Raw genomic sequence first — 17,383 nt, forward strand, 5'->3', positions numbered from 1 at the left:
ATGTAAATGATATTTATTTAATATTGTGTACATATCGTTCTCTATTAATATATCGTTGATACATCGTCGTGTATCAACAAAACAATGCTGCGACCGCGCTTGTCCCGCGGCGACGTCGGTCTCCATGTCGCGTATTTTCTGTCGGCCGTAACAAACTTCCGTTATACCAACGGACCAACTGTCCATTCTGTCGCATTATAATCGCGAACACAAAGGAGGAGAAAGGCAATGGCGGGACACGAGCTGCTTACTCGAATAGATAGAGTGCGAGTGCGAGCGCCTGTTCAGACCAGCCGGGCAGCCCGCGCCACGTGGCGCCACTTTCGGTGTCCTACGGGCGCTTTTTTTTTCGTCTTCTTCCATAGCACTTTCTTATAGCTGGCTCCCTTGTACCATGGGTTACATTTGTCGTACAGGACCGTGTACTGCTTCATTGCGCCCAGAAACAGTTCCACAGATAAAAAAGCCGATTGACACACGGCAGACACCATTTCCATTCTCTCGGCGGGATATTCCAAAACGACTTCTTCTTGGACAAGTTGGGGCTTAGATTTTCTGTGAATACTTGATTGTGGCGCGAAAAACGTTTTGTGAAAAGGAACAGAAATAATTGCGTCAGCGATACATCTATCATATTGTATTCTGCTGAAATGTGCTTTCTTCAATAAAGTTGTTCTCTCTCTCTCTCTTCTTCAAAATATGTTATCATGACCACGTTGTTCTACGTCACATCTTGGCTCCCTGCACAGGCGTGGAAGTCGTCTTTTTTTCTGTATGTTTTTGAGGCTGTCAGTAAACAGTAGGTAGTTGCCGCTTCACTGTCTTCTTATTTCTGTCCTTTTTCCCAAAATGTATCTCGCGCCACAATCAAGTATGCCTAGGAAATCTGGGCCGGACGTTTACATTCGTTCTCCAGCGTTTCCGCCGCCTCGGGTTCTGATTGGCTGCGGCCAACTTCTCCGCGCGCAAAAAATCGGCCCCAGTGCGATCCGCCCAAGCGGCCGCGAAAAATCCGCAGCCGCTTGGCTAAACTTGTTTCTCCGCTTGCCCGCGCCGCCTTCAGTGTGAACGTACCTCAACTCAGAGCAGATGGCCGCGACGATAAGCTTATCGCACCCCCATACTTCGCAGTTGGCCGTACTATTCGGCGACAACAACCCACTCCAGAGAAATATAATCGCTTTCACCTCCCGCTTCTAGTAAGGCCTGCTTACTCCTATCGTAACGCTGTAGCGTGAAGCTATAACAAGCTGTTTCTATTCCATTTCTTCCACTATAGCCCAACAGATTTGGTGAAAAAGTTTTCGGGCCACCCCCTTTTTCCCTGCCTGCCACGCGACATCGCGGAAACCGCGAAACTCATCCGATATGACGCGTGCAATGTATGATTAGACTGAACAAAATAAAAATAATGATTTCCAATTCTACTACATTTTCGCCATTACAGCCCTCAGCTTCTGGCGAACATTTTTCGGTGGCTTCAACTTTACTTTTCAGTCACGCTGCATAATAAAAGTGTGAAAACTCACCACGTCAAAGAAACGTCTACGCACTAAATATGCAATAATATAGGGAACAAAACTGAATTTCTGCCGGAATGACCCCGAGACTATTACGTTCAGATAAGATTAAAAATGGCTGGCGACCGATTTCTCTGGCCCTGGTTACTCGAGTCGACCGGGCATTTCTTTTTTTTTTTTTTTTTTTGCTTGTAAGGAAAAATATCGGGCAACATAACGTTGTCGATCCTTTTTCCCACTTGTACGACATCACTTTGCCAGGACTTCTTCACTGAAGGGCTGTCTTAGCCGCTTCTTGAGCTTTCCTTTGCACGCCGCCACGATTTTCAACTAGCCAACGCAAGCTAAGCAAGAAACGGACCAATCGCAGGCGCTGGCACTGCCCTCCTCCACACTGTCGCTGCGCTAGCTCGAACACACCGAAACGCTCTCCACTTCTGCGCGTTTCTCGCCTCATGTCATCCATTGATATCAGAAAAACCTGTCAAAGTAGGCAATGGGGTTTGCTGTCAAAGCGAATAATAGTGACCTCCTATAAACGGGAAGACGAACTGACTGGGATGTTCAAACAAGGCTGCAGGGTCACCGACCTATGCTTGCGTCGATGGTTACGTTAATATGACATGCCGAGATTGGAATAAAATGGCAATAGATTAGTCTTAAGTTAAGCGCCATATGTTTTCTGATTATTTTTGACGAGATAACACGGGGCGCACTATCGTTTCTAATTTGCAACGGGCCATTAAATAGTCTTGAATATCAGCATTATAACGGCTTTTGTATGCCTCTTGTCTGTCCTCGCGATTATTGCCAACGGCTTGTGGCACTCGATTTTATCCTATGTCTGTATGTTTCATGATCGCGTCACTCCGAACTTAAATAGCAGCTAATATTGGAATATTGACTGACGTGCGGAGCACAGTGCGCTTCTATTGGTATCGTATGCTCAAGTTTCAGGCGTCTCAGAAAACGAGAATTCAAATTTCTTAGGTTTGTGAGCATGAAACATGAGGAGAAAAAGAACGTTGAATGTTGTTACAGCTTCGTGAGGCTTCTCACAGTGCAGTAGAGGCAACAGGAATGATGGCGAGGGGGACACTGTGAAGTTAGTTGAGGAGAGGACGAACTCCTTCCGCGTTGTCTACACGGTAAATCTTGGCTTGAGGGTGTGTGCCACTTCTCTAAAGCAAAAGCAACTAGAACGACTTTTGCGCAGTTTTCACCGACGGTTGACTCTCTAAATGGCGCCTAAATATGCGTCTATTACATAACCGTGACATTAAAGAAACTAAGGAGAAGAAATCAGAATTGCACTCAAATAACAGCAAGGCACAGAAGCTTCATCTATTCATCATCAACCTATTTTTATGTCCACGGCAGGACGAAGGCTTCTCTTAGCGTTCTCCAATTACTTTCATCTTTTAACAACAATTACAGTTCAGCTATAAACATAAGCTAAAGATTAGATTCCTTTTCCTTGGAACACGACTGAAAGCACCCAGATGCGGTTCAACATTGCCTCTGTATCTGATATGCTTCACTTATTTCTCGCTCGCATTGGTCTCGGTGCCAGTGCGAAGCTCGGCTCGCATTAACAAAATGTTCTTACGCTTGAATTGTTCACAACAGAAAATTTCAGCCAATCGTAATTCTGGACGTACCATTACATCATGGACAACTTACACTGGACGCGACACGTTGACTATATGTATGTGATAGGTCACGAAAAAAATTGTGAACTCCTGTTCCGTAAACTGCATGACGGGACATGTGAAGTAAAAATTTTAGCTTATAAAGCAACCGTGCTTCCACGGAAGGAGTACGCGTGTCCAGTATAGTAGCCACTAACAAAAAAGAAGCGTAACAAAATGTGAACGTATTCAAAATAAGGCCCTAAAGGATTATCCTTAAGTCGTACAATCGAACACAGTCGGTATCAAGTCGGTATCAAGAACAAATGCCGCAATTCTTAGTGTGCGACGAAGGATGAACGTCAGTAGTCTGGAATTCTTTCGTCAGATACTTCATGTCCACTACAAAACTGAAACTTGAATTTACCCGCCGTGGTTGCTCAGTGGCTATGGTGTTGGGCTGCTGAGCACGAGGTCGCGGGATCGAATACCGGCCACGGCGGCCGCATTTCGATGGGGGCGAAATGCGAAAACACCCGTGTACTTAGATTTAGGTGCACGTTAAAGAACCCCAGGTGGCCGAAATTTCCGGAGTCCTCCACTACGGCGTGCCTCATAATCAGAAAGTGATGTTGGCACGTAAAACCCCATAATTTTTTTTAACTTGAATTCCTGACAAATCAGAGTCGTGTACAAAACATGTAAAGTACACAAAGCCTTTAAAAAGTTCATTTATTATAAGGGCTGTGAATGCGTCGAACAAGTTTCCAAATACTATAGTACTGTATAGTGATATAAAAGTGTTTGAAGATTCATTGTTAAAGGTCATTGTCTCTAGTGTATAATGCTGCATCAGAATGGCATACTAAGAATTGGTGCGTCTGAATGTGCAGGCTTGCATACTTGTATCGCTTGTATTCTGTTGATCTGTGCCGTATTATTCATGTTTGAAGTTATGTTAACATTTCAATTTGAGTGTATGTAATTTGTGACGATTCATTTCGGAAAAAGTGATTTTCTTTCTTTTCCTTTTTTCCCCTCTTCTTTTGCACACGCGTCCAAACCAGCAACTCCTGTTTTGGCACTCAAGCTGACAGTGTTCATAAATAAATCAAAATTAGCGAAGGCGGCTGTCAAATGGCAAAGAGCACTTCAAACCGACAGAAAAGCCTCGTGAATTTGGTCCCTGATCTGTGCTAGCGCTGTGCTGCTCGCTGTCATCCTGGTTCCTACCACGCAGCGGCTTCGCGCATGCACGTTCTCCTCCATGCATTCGTCCTCATACTACCACTGATGTCTGCGTGGTTGTCACTTCGCTGCACCCGCCCAGCCGGAGGCCTAACGTGGCTGCTCGCGCTCTCCTTGCAGTGGGCTCATTCGTGTACTCTCACGTGCGCAACATGGCCCGCGAGCCAAGCGCCTACCAACGCGAGTACCGGGCCATCGCCAACGACCTGTCGCTGAGGAACCGCTTCGAGCTGGACTTCCGCAAGTTCTCGCGCAATGTCCACTACCGCATGTTCTTCGACCCGCTGGACACGGGCTTCGAGCTTGACGGCGACGTCATCTACACGCCGGACTCGTACTACCCGAGGAGCGCGCGCGTCGCCACCTCCTTCGACATCTTCGGCAAGAAAGTGGACCTGTTCGAGGTGAGCCTGCTTCGCGACGTCCGGGTCGGTCGACTCAGCCCGTGTTCACGGGGCGGCTGGAAAGCTATGCGAGCAGTTCGTAAGACCAGGCGGTGGGCAGTCGCGGTAGCGAACATCGTATCGACGAAGACGATCAACCAGCCACACGAAGTCATTAGACGCGACACGGCGGCGTAGTGCGTTGCTGGGCTCGAGGAGGCTGGTTCCATTCCTGGCCGGGGCATTTCAATGGGGGCGAAATGCGGGCATGCTCGTGGGCCCCAATTTATGCACACATTAAGAAAACTCGGGCAGTCGAATGTAAGGCGGAGCCTGGGACTGCGGCTACAGCGGCAATGCATACTTGTTGGTGTGCCATCTTGGAATGTTAGAGTAGCGCAAAGAAGAGCACCCCAACACACGTGTAATTAAATTAAATTATGGAGTTTTACGTGCCAAAACCACTTTCTGATTATGAGGCACGCCTTAGTGGGGGACTCCGGAAATTTCGACCACCTGGGGTTCTTTAACGGGCACCTAAATCTAAGTACACGGGTGTTTTCGCATTTCGCCCCCTTCGAAATGCGGCTGCCGTGGCCGGGATTCGATCCCGCGACCTCGAGCTCAGCATCCTAACACCATAGCCACTGAGCAACCACGGCGGGTAACACGCGTGTAGAAGCGTGTTCATGTGCTCTTCGGATGTTCTCGTCTAGCTTGCGCTACGCTAGTATTCCGCGCACTACTGCGTCACTCGCAGCCTACTGTGCAGTTCCGACGTGGTAAACCTCACACTTTAATTATTTTGTTAAAAAAATGCTTCCCTAATTCAACGCTTGGACTTTTCAATTATTCGCACTATGGTATGATTTCGCCAGGGCATAGGTCATGTACGCTAGGTGAACGCTATCTTCATAAGGCGACCAATATGAGCCATTCAGGATTGTTGGTTTATAGCTGCGACAATAAAATTCAGCGGCGAATTAGCGGTGAATGCGAGACAAATGCGTTAGCATTACGTCGCACCTCTTTCCGCTCCCGGATTCATGACTTAAAACGCGTTCGGAACAATGCGAACTGCCGTCAGGAACTGACTCGACACACGTCCTACATCGTCGAGGAGCGAAGTTCGACTGACAGTGGTCCGACGCAAACAACCGCCAGTATATAAGGGGGCGAATCAGAAAGTAAGCTTGAGATTAGTAAGCTGCTGGGCTGGTTGGTCTGCGGTCATTTTTGCAAAGGGGAGCGCGCAAGCATTGCGGGAGACGTGGACAGGAAAGACGCTCACTTGCAACTGGGTATATCTTCAGAGACAGACCACCAGGAACGTTATTGCGCATGCGCTGCCATCTAGAAGTGAAAATATACTTAGTTGACTTAGTTGAAAAAATATACTTAGTCTCTGAAAATATACTTAGTTGCAAGTAAGCGTTTTTCCTGTCCACGTCTGGTTTTTCCGCAACGCTTCTGCGCTCCTCTTTGCAAAAATTGAATAAGAAAGTATCTGCCCCAATTTTTTATTAGCCAAAATAAGGTACACATAGGGAATTACAAATATACGTGCTATTATATACATATCTTACACTATTTTCCCACATATTCCCCAAACCAGCTCAGACATTTTTCGCATCGCAGCAATCTGAGGAGCTCCGGCTGTCAGTCGGCGACGCACGCGGCCTCCCCGAACCGCTCGTTGTCATGCAAGTCTTCACGGCCTTTTGCGAACTCGCAACACCACCATCTCACACTTCTTAAAGCGAGACACCTTTCCCCATACGTGGGCTGCATTTCCCTGTGAATCTCGATGAGGCGTTTGTCCCTTGCTCCACAGAAAACGAATCACGCTTCCTTGCTCGTACGCCGTGGACGTGTGAAGCACAACCGCCATCTTCAGCAACTGACAGCCGCGCCACTGGGAATGGATATGCTGACTTCGCATTTACAGCCGTAATTTCACTAAAAAATAGGTGAAAGACTATCTCATTCGCCCTCACACACACACACACAAACACACACACACACACACACACACACACACATATATATATATATATATATATATATATATATATATATATATATATATATATATATATGCACTTTTCTTTATTTTGACACTCCTAATGCTAACTCATGTTAAAAAAAGTTGCCGGCTTGGTTTTATCTCTTCGACAAATTACGGGATAACGCACTTGTGGAAATCATTTCTGCGGCAGGCCGGTGCCCGTGCGGTGCACCTGGAGAAGATCGTCGAGCAGTGGATGCCGAGCGACAGCCACAACGCGGTGCGCGCCAAGAGAGCCATCAGCGACAACAAAATCGACGAGCTAGACAGAAGGGTGAGTGGATCCCGTGGCACATAAACCGCCGCCGCGCATGCGCACAAGCATCTGAATTCGCGCGCTGTACGGTCAGCTGAGCGCCGGCAATGGTGCGAGCAGTTTGCGCATGTTTCCTCGCCACTCGCGAGTCCACTGCAGGTTAACGAGAATAACGACCAAAAATTACGACACGCCCAACGCACCTATCTTAGGCGATGCTTGAAACGTCGATTGGCACGTTGATCGACACGACTTAGCGAGACTGACGCGACAGCGGATTTCACTGTATCTGCGCGGTACCTTTGTAAAGCAGGGAAGCAGAACTTAAAGCCTGACCCACGCAACGTCTCCGGGATCGACGCACAGAACCACGAGGCTGAATGCATAAGAAACGCTGCTTTAATAAAGAAATTATGCATTTCACGGTGTATATTTCTTGCAGTGAAGATCTTCCACTACCGTCTGTTGTTTCATTGTGTAAACAATTCCATAGAGTGCACAGCTGGTTACCCTCTCACACGGCAGTGCAGATGGCTATGTGAGCTGATTTCTTACAGATGTGCTGCCCCGTGTTAGACGATTGCCCAGGCATGGTCAGCTAAGTCCAGAAGGGTTCGCCAGAGAAGCTTTACTTTAACGAGTACTGTAATATGAAATTGCACTGGAGAATAAGATTTGCGATGGCAGTAACTCATACCTTAGTTTAGCCCAAACTGAAGCCCAAAGCATAGATCCAAGAGAAAGCCTAGTACGTGAATTATGAGGTCCCGAGATTTTAAATTCCTCGTTATTGCTAATGAAAAAAAAAATGCCCGTGCGACAAGCTTTGTGAGCGCGTTAAAGAATCTCAAGATGTCGAATCTAACGCGGAGCCAACCGCTGCGGCGGCTCTCGAGCCCAAACGATGCGCTTCGAAGCGCAAAACAAAAGAAAGGTTCCCTCTTGCGGACGAAGGCTACCCGCCACCATCGCGAAAGGACGCACATGCGGGCGAACGCAGGACGCCCGTAGACAGTTTGTGGAACGCCTGCCACAGCGCGGATTGAATTTCCTGGAATGTACCGAGTGGCCGGTAGCGTGTTGAGGCCTATGAACGCAAGTTTGGTTCCCCACAACGGGTCACGTGTACGTTGTGAACATGTATAAATAAATTGAAATTAAATTTTTGGCATCACGTTTGTGCCACGAAGGAATCGTATAATGCTGCTAATCCAATGCGGTGATGGTGGGTAACCTTGACTGAAGGAGATGCAGCTTTTGTCGGGACTCGTTTTTCCGGATTTCGTCAAAGAAAACTACACCAAAAGCAGGGAAGCAAACCAAAAAAGCGCGGCTTGCTACGTTGTCTTGAGTACTGGTGTAGCAATCCCGTGCGATGGTGATAGCACGGCCAAGGCATAGCTTCGCAGACTCTGTCTAGAGTAACGTGACTGATGTCACCCGTGTGTATTCGGGCAAGCGACGCAGCTCCTTGCGACAGTGCCCTGTAGCTCACTAGTCTGAGAAACACATTTCTTTAAGCATATTGCGTGATTGGTAAATCAAATCTACTGTGCCTTTGGGCTTAGCTATTACAATTAGTATGAAGTACGGACGAACGGCTCGCACGGCCAAGGAGCAGCTGACTTCACAGGTGAGGTCTGTGCACTAAATACCGTGCTGAATATTGCGCACTTATGTACACATTACGGCCGCAACTCTATACGTACACAAGCTGCGTACGTAGCGACACGCAGCTGCAGGTCGGTATGTCAAACTTCGGTGAAGGAAAAACGCAAAACTTGCAGGCGCACGGTTGGGTAGCCGGAGCTCCCTTGTGTCCGTTCCTCGCAATGGAACCAGCGTCGCCCGACTCCCGCAAAGGGTTTGTCGGCTTTATGCGAGCGCTCTATTATTACCGAAGCCAATGGCAAACAGGGAACGAAATGCTTGGTGCGGTCGGCCCCAGCATTCAAGCTAATCGCTTTCTTTGCCTATTTCGCACTTTGTTGCTCGTTGGTTGATTGTCAGAGTAGGCAAGGAAAACGTTCGTTCGTTGGTTCGTTGATTCGGGCTGGGCAATTGTCGTCAATGGCTTCTGCAGATTTTTTTTTTTTTTTTTTTTATCCTAAGGCCACCGTTTTGAATGGTCGTTTCTGCCGCTCCCATTCCCCACAGTTCGCCATCAAGTCCAAGTACAGCGGCGAGCCAAAGGCCTCCGCGTACGTCAAATTCTTCGGCAACGAGATCGCTTCGCTGCAACTGGCCGCCGGCACGGCTAGCCCCTACAGCGACCTCGTGCAGTGGCTCTCGCGCCTGTCCGACCCCAGGGGTCTGGACCTGAGCAAGAGCGTCCTGTTCGCCGACACCACACTCACGGTGCCCGCCAGCAGCGGTCTGCCGCTTCGAGTGTCGGTCAACGGCTCGGCCACCGTCGCCCTCAAGGTCGGCGGAAGCTCGCAGTTCCGCAAGGGATCCGTCGACGTCACCGGTCTCATCAAGCCCAGGTCGGAGACACTTTCTTCATTCACAGTGCCTGATCAATTGCATCCAACTGCGTTGAGTAAGGTGCGCAACGTGCTGGGAAGCCTCTGTGAAGGAAACGAGCGCGCAAAGTAAATTAGGCTTGTACATACGAGCGAGAAAGTCAGCTATAGATATAATGGCAATAAAAGCACACACGCGGGCTATGTGCGGACAAGCGCGCAACTCAAGAGGCGCCAACTCCAGTTTTCCTATTGAGATGCATGTAGAAGAGAGAAATTTGTTGATGAGGCAACACTTTCGGTTAACTTAAATAGGATTTGTTACATTTCAGAAGGAAATTCATATCTAGCGACTCTACAAGCTCTAAGCAGCAGAATTTTTATTTACGATGAGGAATTTTTTCCATAACTTACCTTAAATCAGAAATCATAAGAAGCGAACAAACAGCATTCAGAAAAATCAGAAAGGTTCTTTAAAAAGTGAAGGAAAAAGGAAAGAAATATGTAATTCTGCATTAAAATCAGATGTCATAGTTCTGTAAACGCTTTCTGTTAGAACATATAAGACGGACGAACTCTACATATAATTTTACCGGCTAAATAAATATTTTACGCTATTTACGAGGGCTTTGCAAAAGCCTTGCACACACACACTTGTGTTATATTTCAGAGTGGTTCTAATACCTAAATTTTTCGCGCTTTAGATTTCTTTATAAGCGATGTTTACAATATTGAAATATGATTAGTTATTACTGAGTTACGTATTTCGTAACTTAGTACTCGCCTTTTCTTTACAGATTTAAAGCTTGCAACAATTTTCGTAAAACAATCGGCGCAGTGGTTGCCGAGAAAAACGACATCTCTGTTCCCGTATACATATGTAGGAGCTCCCGAGCTAAGGCTACTTTTTAATATCTCAAAACGAACTTGTTCTGGTCCTCAAGCAAAATTAAACTTCATGAAATAAAACAAAATAAAGTGTAAGTTGAGTTAGTCACGTATTAGCCATGCATATGAAGTTGACTATGTTTAATTGTTCTAACGCGTTTTATTCGAACTGCTGCACCGTTGTTCTCTTCCGGATGCGCAGTGGTGCCGTTCAGCTGGCGATGCTTATGAGCGTGGATGCCCACAAGTCCACCTCTGGAGTGCGCATGGTAGCCACCATGTCTTCTTCCTGGTCCGTGGACGGCTCCCTGCAGATGCAACAGGGCCAGGCCATCAAGGCGAAGCTCAACATGCCGGAGAAGGAGATGGAGCTCATCGACGTCAAGTAAGTCACTTTGGGGCAATTATCTTTTGGGCACCCCCTTTCAAATGGGGACGGCGACACATAGTCACGTAGCCTGCTTGACCTAAACGGATTTTGCTACTTCTATTGCAGTTTTAGCATTCTTGTCTTTCTGATCGTTTCTGTCTTCCTTAGAACCTCCATATCTGCATTGCACAGCTACTATGCATGTCACGACTCTGGTTCTATCAGTCTCATTCCCGCTTTTTTTTTTTTCATGCCTACTCTAAAGTATATCACTTATGTCGATTAGTGACTAGTTATTGCTTCCACCTACTTTGAATCACAATGCTTCTGGAAGGTGGACTTTCTTTACGGTTCCTGTGGGGTAAATATCTTGAGACTGTACTACGATGCGCTGAGTCATTTTAGAACTTTTGCTGAAGCATCCTCGCCTTGCAGAGACGTTCGCCTGCGAGCCCGAACGGCCTCTTGAAAGCAGTAAAACTCGTAGAGTATGAAGGACCTCGAGCACAAGGAACATTTCCTTTTCTTGTTCGAAATATTGCCCTACAGCATGAAACGTGAAAAAATGGACAGGCTTAGCTTGGTTAAGCCAAGAATGCGTTGCATATTGCGCGCGAGTTGGGGCCCAGCTTTTCCTCCGGCTGTCGTGACGTCACGTCACGTGGTTGCGCTAAAGGTCAATGGTGGCTGCCCGGCCGCGCCCAAGGGCTGAACTGAGTGATTGCAATATGCAACGCATAAAACACGTTATACGTGCAGTCGTAGTTTGTTACGTTCAGCAAAGTCCAGCAGGAATCCACAATGTGGACCACGGTGCGTAGAGGTGAAACCTTTTCGAACACGCCGGGGCTCACGCCACGCCGAACCCCCGCAGGAGCAAGATATTCCTGGTGAACGGCGCCTCGGAGCTGGAGCACCGCAACGAACCGCAGAAGAAGCTGGAGGCGGAGGCGTGCACGGGCTCGGCCGTGGAGCGGGCGCTGGGCCTGCGGCTGTGCGGGCGCGCCGAGTTCCCGGTGTCGAGCCAGACGTACCGCTCGCCCATGTACCCGTTCAGCGGCAACGCCGAGCTGAGCCTGCGCCTCGTCAAGGCCGATCCGACCCTGACGTCGTACGAGTTCGAGTCCAGCTTGACGAACACCAAGGTGAGCCCGCGTTCGAACGGTGCACGAGGCAAGAAAAGTTGATGAGAAAACGTGCCCAACTAATGTGCAAAAGACAACAAAAAAAACTGACTACTAGGGTGTAATAACGAAACGAAATGCACCAGAACGGAGTAGTGGTAGATACGGACAGCTTTCGTGCTACATCGTGAAAGAGACGCAGACCAAGAGAGACGATTCAAACACTTCCAACTAAAAGTTCATTGAAAACGAGCGAATATTTTAGATGCAGCGAAACGCATAAAAAGAAGAGCGATCGTGAACAACAAAGTGTGGCGCAAATGTGAGAGCAAGAAGCATTCGGTAACACAGAGCAAATATAATACCCGTGTTTAACCTTTATAATTACAAGTTAAGTCAGGCCTTCAAACGTGAGGTAAAAGAGAATTTATAGTTTCTTCATGAGTTATCTAATCTCACCAGGAACACACATTCTTACATCCCAAGCTGTACGGAACAGTGGAAGGTAGTCACTCCGCGTGCCAATTGTTCTACACAAAAGATATCATACACACTACCAACACTTTTAAATTTGTTTCTGAAATCAAGTCTCGACATTTATATAACTGATGTGCGAGCTTTACGCCAACATTTTATCGCTCAATCTTGCTTAAATAATTCAAGAGCATTTTTCAGTAAATTTGTGCTTCTGAGTTTATTTTTTGTGCAAATTTCACATGTAGTCAATTGCTATATATATATATATATATATATATATATATATATATATATATATATATATATATATATATATATATCCTGTTCAATTGCTGTTTGCCTTGTAAAGGAGGCTGCGGGCTCTAGTCAAGTCGCTTGCCTCTAAAGCGACTTTTACCCGCAGTCTCCTCTATCACTGATGGAAATAAAGAAGTTATTATTATTATTATTATTATTATTATTATTATTATTATTATTATTATTATTATTATTATTATTATTATTATTATTATTATGTCCACGACATCTTGGAGCCTGAATCCCACTTCAACATCCTGCGTTTTATTATAGGTTTCCTTTTTTTTTTTCATTTTTCAAAGATCACAGCGAACACTGTGCTCTTCATTCAAAGAGGTCCACTGTCCTGATGAGTTCTTGAACGCTTGTTCTATCCCTTCTCTTTTATATTTGTTGTGTCTTGTGGTGCAAAAAAAGAGATAAAGTAGTGCCAGCCACCGCTAGTAATCCATTTCCAAAAAATTAGCGATGTGGTCTCCATGGGAGTCAAATTAAAAGTTTGCGCTGTTCCCACCTAAAGCAGATGTGGCACTGCCGTATGTCTCTGAGCGCGCTTGCGGCATTGTGGGCGCTTTTTCAGCGGCTTAATTTCATCTAGGCGCGCATATAAGCTCCGACAACTCCCACTGCACTGTCGGTCTTCCAAAGCTACATGCGATGGCTGTTGTCGCGAAGAGACCATTGAACACATTCTGCGTGACTGTCCTCGCTTTAGTGTGCAGAGACGATCCCTCACGACCGAGCTAGCTCCCTTCGATAGCAGACGATCATCGGAAGAAATCAAATAGGAATGTCGGCCTCCCTACTTATCGTAACACAGCACGACGAAGGTACTGCTACAGTTCTTAATTGCAACAGTCCTGCAAAAACAGCTGCAGCCTGAATCGGTGTTCATTGCGCTGCAAGTGACCCTGTGCTGCTGTAGTGTGCCAGGATCGTGGCCGGCGGTTATGGCGTGTCGACGTTCTCTCCCTCTCTATTTATGCCCACTCTCTAAACTTTAATCATATCGTCAAATATGGCATAACACGGCAAACATCGCAAAAGCGATTCAAAAGATTAAGGGGAGAGACGACACAGCACCATCGTCTGTTCCCCTCAGCGTTTGATACAGCCACTGCGAGATGAAGACCCAGTCGTTTATCCCGTTTTCGCGCTGTTTTTCCGGTTATGTCGTCCCACCTACAATCCCGGCTAAGAGCCATTTCAATGCGCCCTTCTCCAATGTAGGGTAGCAAACTGAATTTTCCGTTCCAGTCGACCTCCTCGCTTTTCTTCTCCCTTCTTTCGTCTGTCTCTGTCGCCTGTCTCCTACTGCGGTGCACTGTCCTCAAAACGGCCCACGCATTTTGCGCGCCCCGCCAGGACCTCTTGAGCGCCGTTCTGAGCGTGAACACGCCGGGAACCAAGACGGATCGCGAGATCACGGCATCGCTGCAACACAACCTGCGGGACGGCACTGTGGCGCTGAAGCTGAAGACGCCGCCAAAGAAGCTCGCCATCGAAGGTGAGCCAGCGCGCTGCCCTAAAATCTGTCATCGCCACTTTCGCACCCATGAGAACACAAATTGCTAATAAAGTTTAAATAGAACAATAAGTCCAATGCAGGGAGCACTAAAACCATTTTCACTTCTAGATCAGTTTCAGTTTGTTGAGCATTCTTTTTCACACAATGGAATGTTAAAATACAATGATGCAATATTCATATACAATGATAGTGGTTACACAAAAAAAGAAAACCAAAATAACATGATACAGTGAGAAAGATGCGAGGACAGGAATTAAAAGCTGCTGAAACAGAAGCTAGACGGAATTCCTGATCCTGATATATTAGAGCAGTTTCTCAGCAAACAGTGAAATTATGTAGATGTACATAAAAAATAAAAATGAGTAAACAGATGCGTTTCACATACTTCGATAATCACCATAGAATGGCACGGTTTGTTTCTAATGTTACATGTCAGGCACAAACATAAATATACGGAATATTTGTTCTCAAGAATTTACTTACACGTACAATTACAAAAAAAAATGTATTTGCGCAGGCTGTGGTCACAAAATAAAAACCTAGAAAATACAGGATGTGACGTAGCACTGTTACACATGATGAGCATGTGCCACGGGTGTGCACGTCATCGATTAAACAAAACTAAATGGAAACACTTCTCTGGCTGTGCGCGGTGAACACATATATACTGTGCGGGGTGATTCCAGCCAGTTAATGTCTTTGGAAACAAATACTTCAGACAGTTATTGCGATTGTGGAAAGGCTTGATTGTTAAGCCGTGAATCGTGCCTATAGTAGCATATATCCTCGAAACAGAACAGAAAAAAGTGAAGAGACATTGACCTTGCAATGTCCACTAATTATTTGATACAGAAATTTCACCATCAAAATTTGATTAACTTGAGGGATTGTCGGAAGCCCAGCTTCCTTTAATACTGCTCTTATTGCAACACACTCGTTTGTTTTCCTGGTTTTCAGGCCAGTACAATTTCGACGAGAAACTAAAGAAGCTGAACCTGCAAGCCAAAGCGGACGATGAGGCCTTCCTTAAGCTTATCACCGAGCTGAGGGCAGATGCTTCTTCGGTGAGTGCCGTTTTACCTTGTGTTACCGGGACCGAAAAAGGTGTTTTATGTCGTGAAAAAATCTCAGACATCCTATGCTCACTTCCGCTCTTAAATTGAGGTCGCTGATCATCCCTTTCCTGAAAACACAAGTCGTGTGCACACGGCGTGATTTAACCGTGTATGATAATGTAGTGACTCATATTTTCAAGCTTATTGAAACTATACCATTCGCTCCTCAAATACAAACTCATGACACTACGTAAGCAGGAAGGTTGGGAAACACTCAGAGGATACTTTGACACGACACCAAAACTCTCTTCATTATGATAGACCTGAAGTCATCGGCAGTATTGTGATGTGATGATAAAAAGAAAACTAAATTAATTGAATTCTGAGGTTTTGCGTGCCAAACGCACGATCTGGTTTTGAGGCGCGCCCTACTTCTGTTTGACCAGCTGCGATTCTTTAACATGCACGTTATTCTAACTAAATGAGCGTTTTTCTTTTTCATTTGACCCACATAGAAATGCGACCGTCGTGGCCGAGATAAAACCCATCACTTCGAGCTCAGCAGCAATAACGCCACTACGCTACCGCGCGGCGGTGACGTCATGATGCAGAGCAAAATTTCTCCTTCTAGTGCAGCAATAAGGCTACACTTGATGACGCCGCTCATTAAAGAAATACGTGGTACCCGAATTCCCGCCACAGCGATGGCAGCCACTAAATAACAGAAACGAATCCCGAAGGCTATGCTTTTGCTAACTGCACGCACCAGAAGCAATTGCAAAGCCGGAATCACGTTGTAGAGATCAAGCTCAAACAACACTTTTAAACAAGAGGGCTGCGCGCATTTCTTCTGGCTGTGTCGCGTGTGACAACAGAGAATGATTGTGTCATGACGGACGTCATGTTGCGTAAACGTCCTTGGCCACGAAACCGAAGCTAGGCCCATATTCACAACAAAAAAACTTGATAGAATTGTTCGAAAGAGAAAATTCCAGCCAATCCCGATGCTGGAAATATCATTAGCAATTGCGATAAGCCAAGAGAAAATAGCACTTACAACTGAAAAGCTTTGTTAATTCGACTGAATTAGCGTTGAATACACAAAACATTTTCCGTTGTGCTCTTTGCCATTGGCCGGCCGCCATCGCTAATAACATGTTCAACATAGCCATTGCCTGGAATTTGCTTCTACGAACAATTTTAAAGAGCCTTTTTGTGAATACGGGCTCAGGGGCCGAATTCGCGAAGCTTTCCGTTCGTAAGTGCAGATTGCCATTGGGCACCCGCCCTCACTAATAATATTTTCAACACCACGATTGGCTGACGCCTGCTTTTACGAACAGTTTTAACGTAACAATGTTTGTGTGAATCCAGCCCCAGATTCCGACGTGAAACGCGGTTTACTAAAGCGGCGCGCATGCGTCGAAGCCTCGAGTCTCACTGGCTCGCCTTTCTCGCAGGGTGACGACGGTATGAACAAGTACACGCACGTGACCGAAGTGACTTACCACGGCGAAAAGATGGTGCTCGTCAACGGCCAATGGGCAGCCGCCAAGGGCCGCAAGTACAGCGGCAGCGTCAGCATCGAGAAACTCACCGAGCAGCCCGTCCAGATGACAAGTGAGCGCGCTCGCTGTCTTCCTTTCGAATTTTTCACCCAACAGCGCGGAACGTACAGCTCTAGATACACTGAATTTGGGGCCTCGTAATGTTGATTTACGCGCGAGAAAGTTGACGGGAAACCTATAGTAGCATTCTTGACATGCTCAAGCGAAGTTTCAAATGTCGACAGCTAAGCGAATCAATTGCTAAACAGTGGGTCGCTGGTAGACTAACCAATATATAATGCGAAATTCATGGCCTTTTGGTACTGAAGTAGTTATCGCGGCCAGAAACAAATCTGGATAAGTTGTTTTAATTTTCTTTTCTGTAGAATGGCGTTTCGTTTTATGGGGCTAGATGTGTTTTTACAGCGAACAGCTGTTCGCTTCCTGTTTTCGTCGCACGCACTGTAGATGCGGCGAGCGCAACAAGTGAGGCTGCAGCTTTTTTTGTAGAAAGAGAACAGCGAGA

At 46.5% G+C, this 17,383-nt stretch overlaps 1 protein-coding gene across 1 annotated transcript in view; it reads left to right on the forward strand.

The window, feature by feature from the left end:
* LOC126517590 (uncharacterized) overlaps positions 1–17,383 on the forward strand; it is a 73,111-nt gene that overhangs the window by 25,018 nt on the left and 30,710 nt on the right. The window contains exons 12-19 of the mRNA XM_050167355.3: positions 4,520–4,803; positions 7,002–7,124; positions 9,264–9,592; positions 10,662–10,844; positions 11,704–11,974; positions 14,093–14,234; positions 15,213–15,319; positions 16,771–16,930. Coding sequence (XP_050023312.1) covers positions 4,520–4,803; positions 7,002–7,124; positions 9,264–9,592; positions 10,662–10,844; positions 11,704–11,974; positions 14,093–14,234; positions 15,213–15,319; positions 16,771–16,930 — 1,599 coding nt within the window. The remainder of the gene's footprint in view (positions 1–4,519; positions 4,804–7,001; positions 7,125–9,263; positions 9,593–10,661; positions 10,845–11,703; positions 11,975–14,092; positions 14,235–15,212; positions 15,320–16,770; positions 16,931–17,383) is intronic.

The sequence above is a fragment of the Dermacentor andersoni genome, chromosome 11, assembly GCF_023375885.2.
Source record: "Dermacentor andersoni chromosome 11, qqDerAnde1_hic_scaffold, whole genome shotgun sequence".
Taxonomy (NCBI): domain Eukaryota; kingdom Metazoa; phylum Arthropoda; class Arachnida; order Ixodida; family Ixodidae; genus Dermacentor; species Dermacentor andersoni.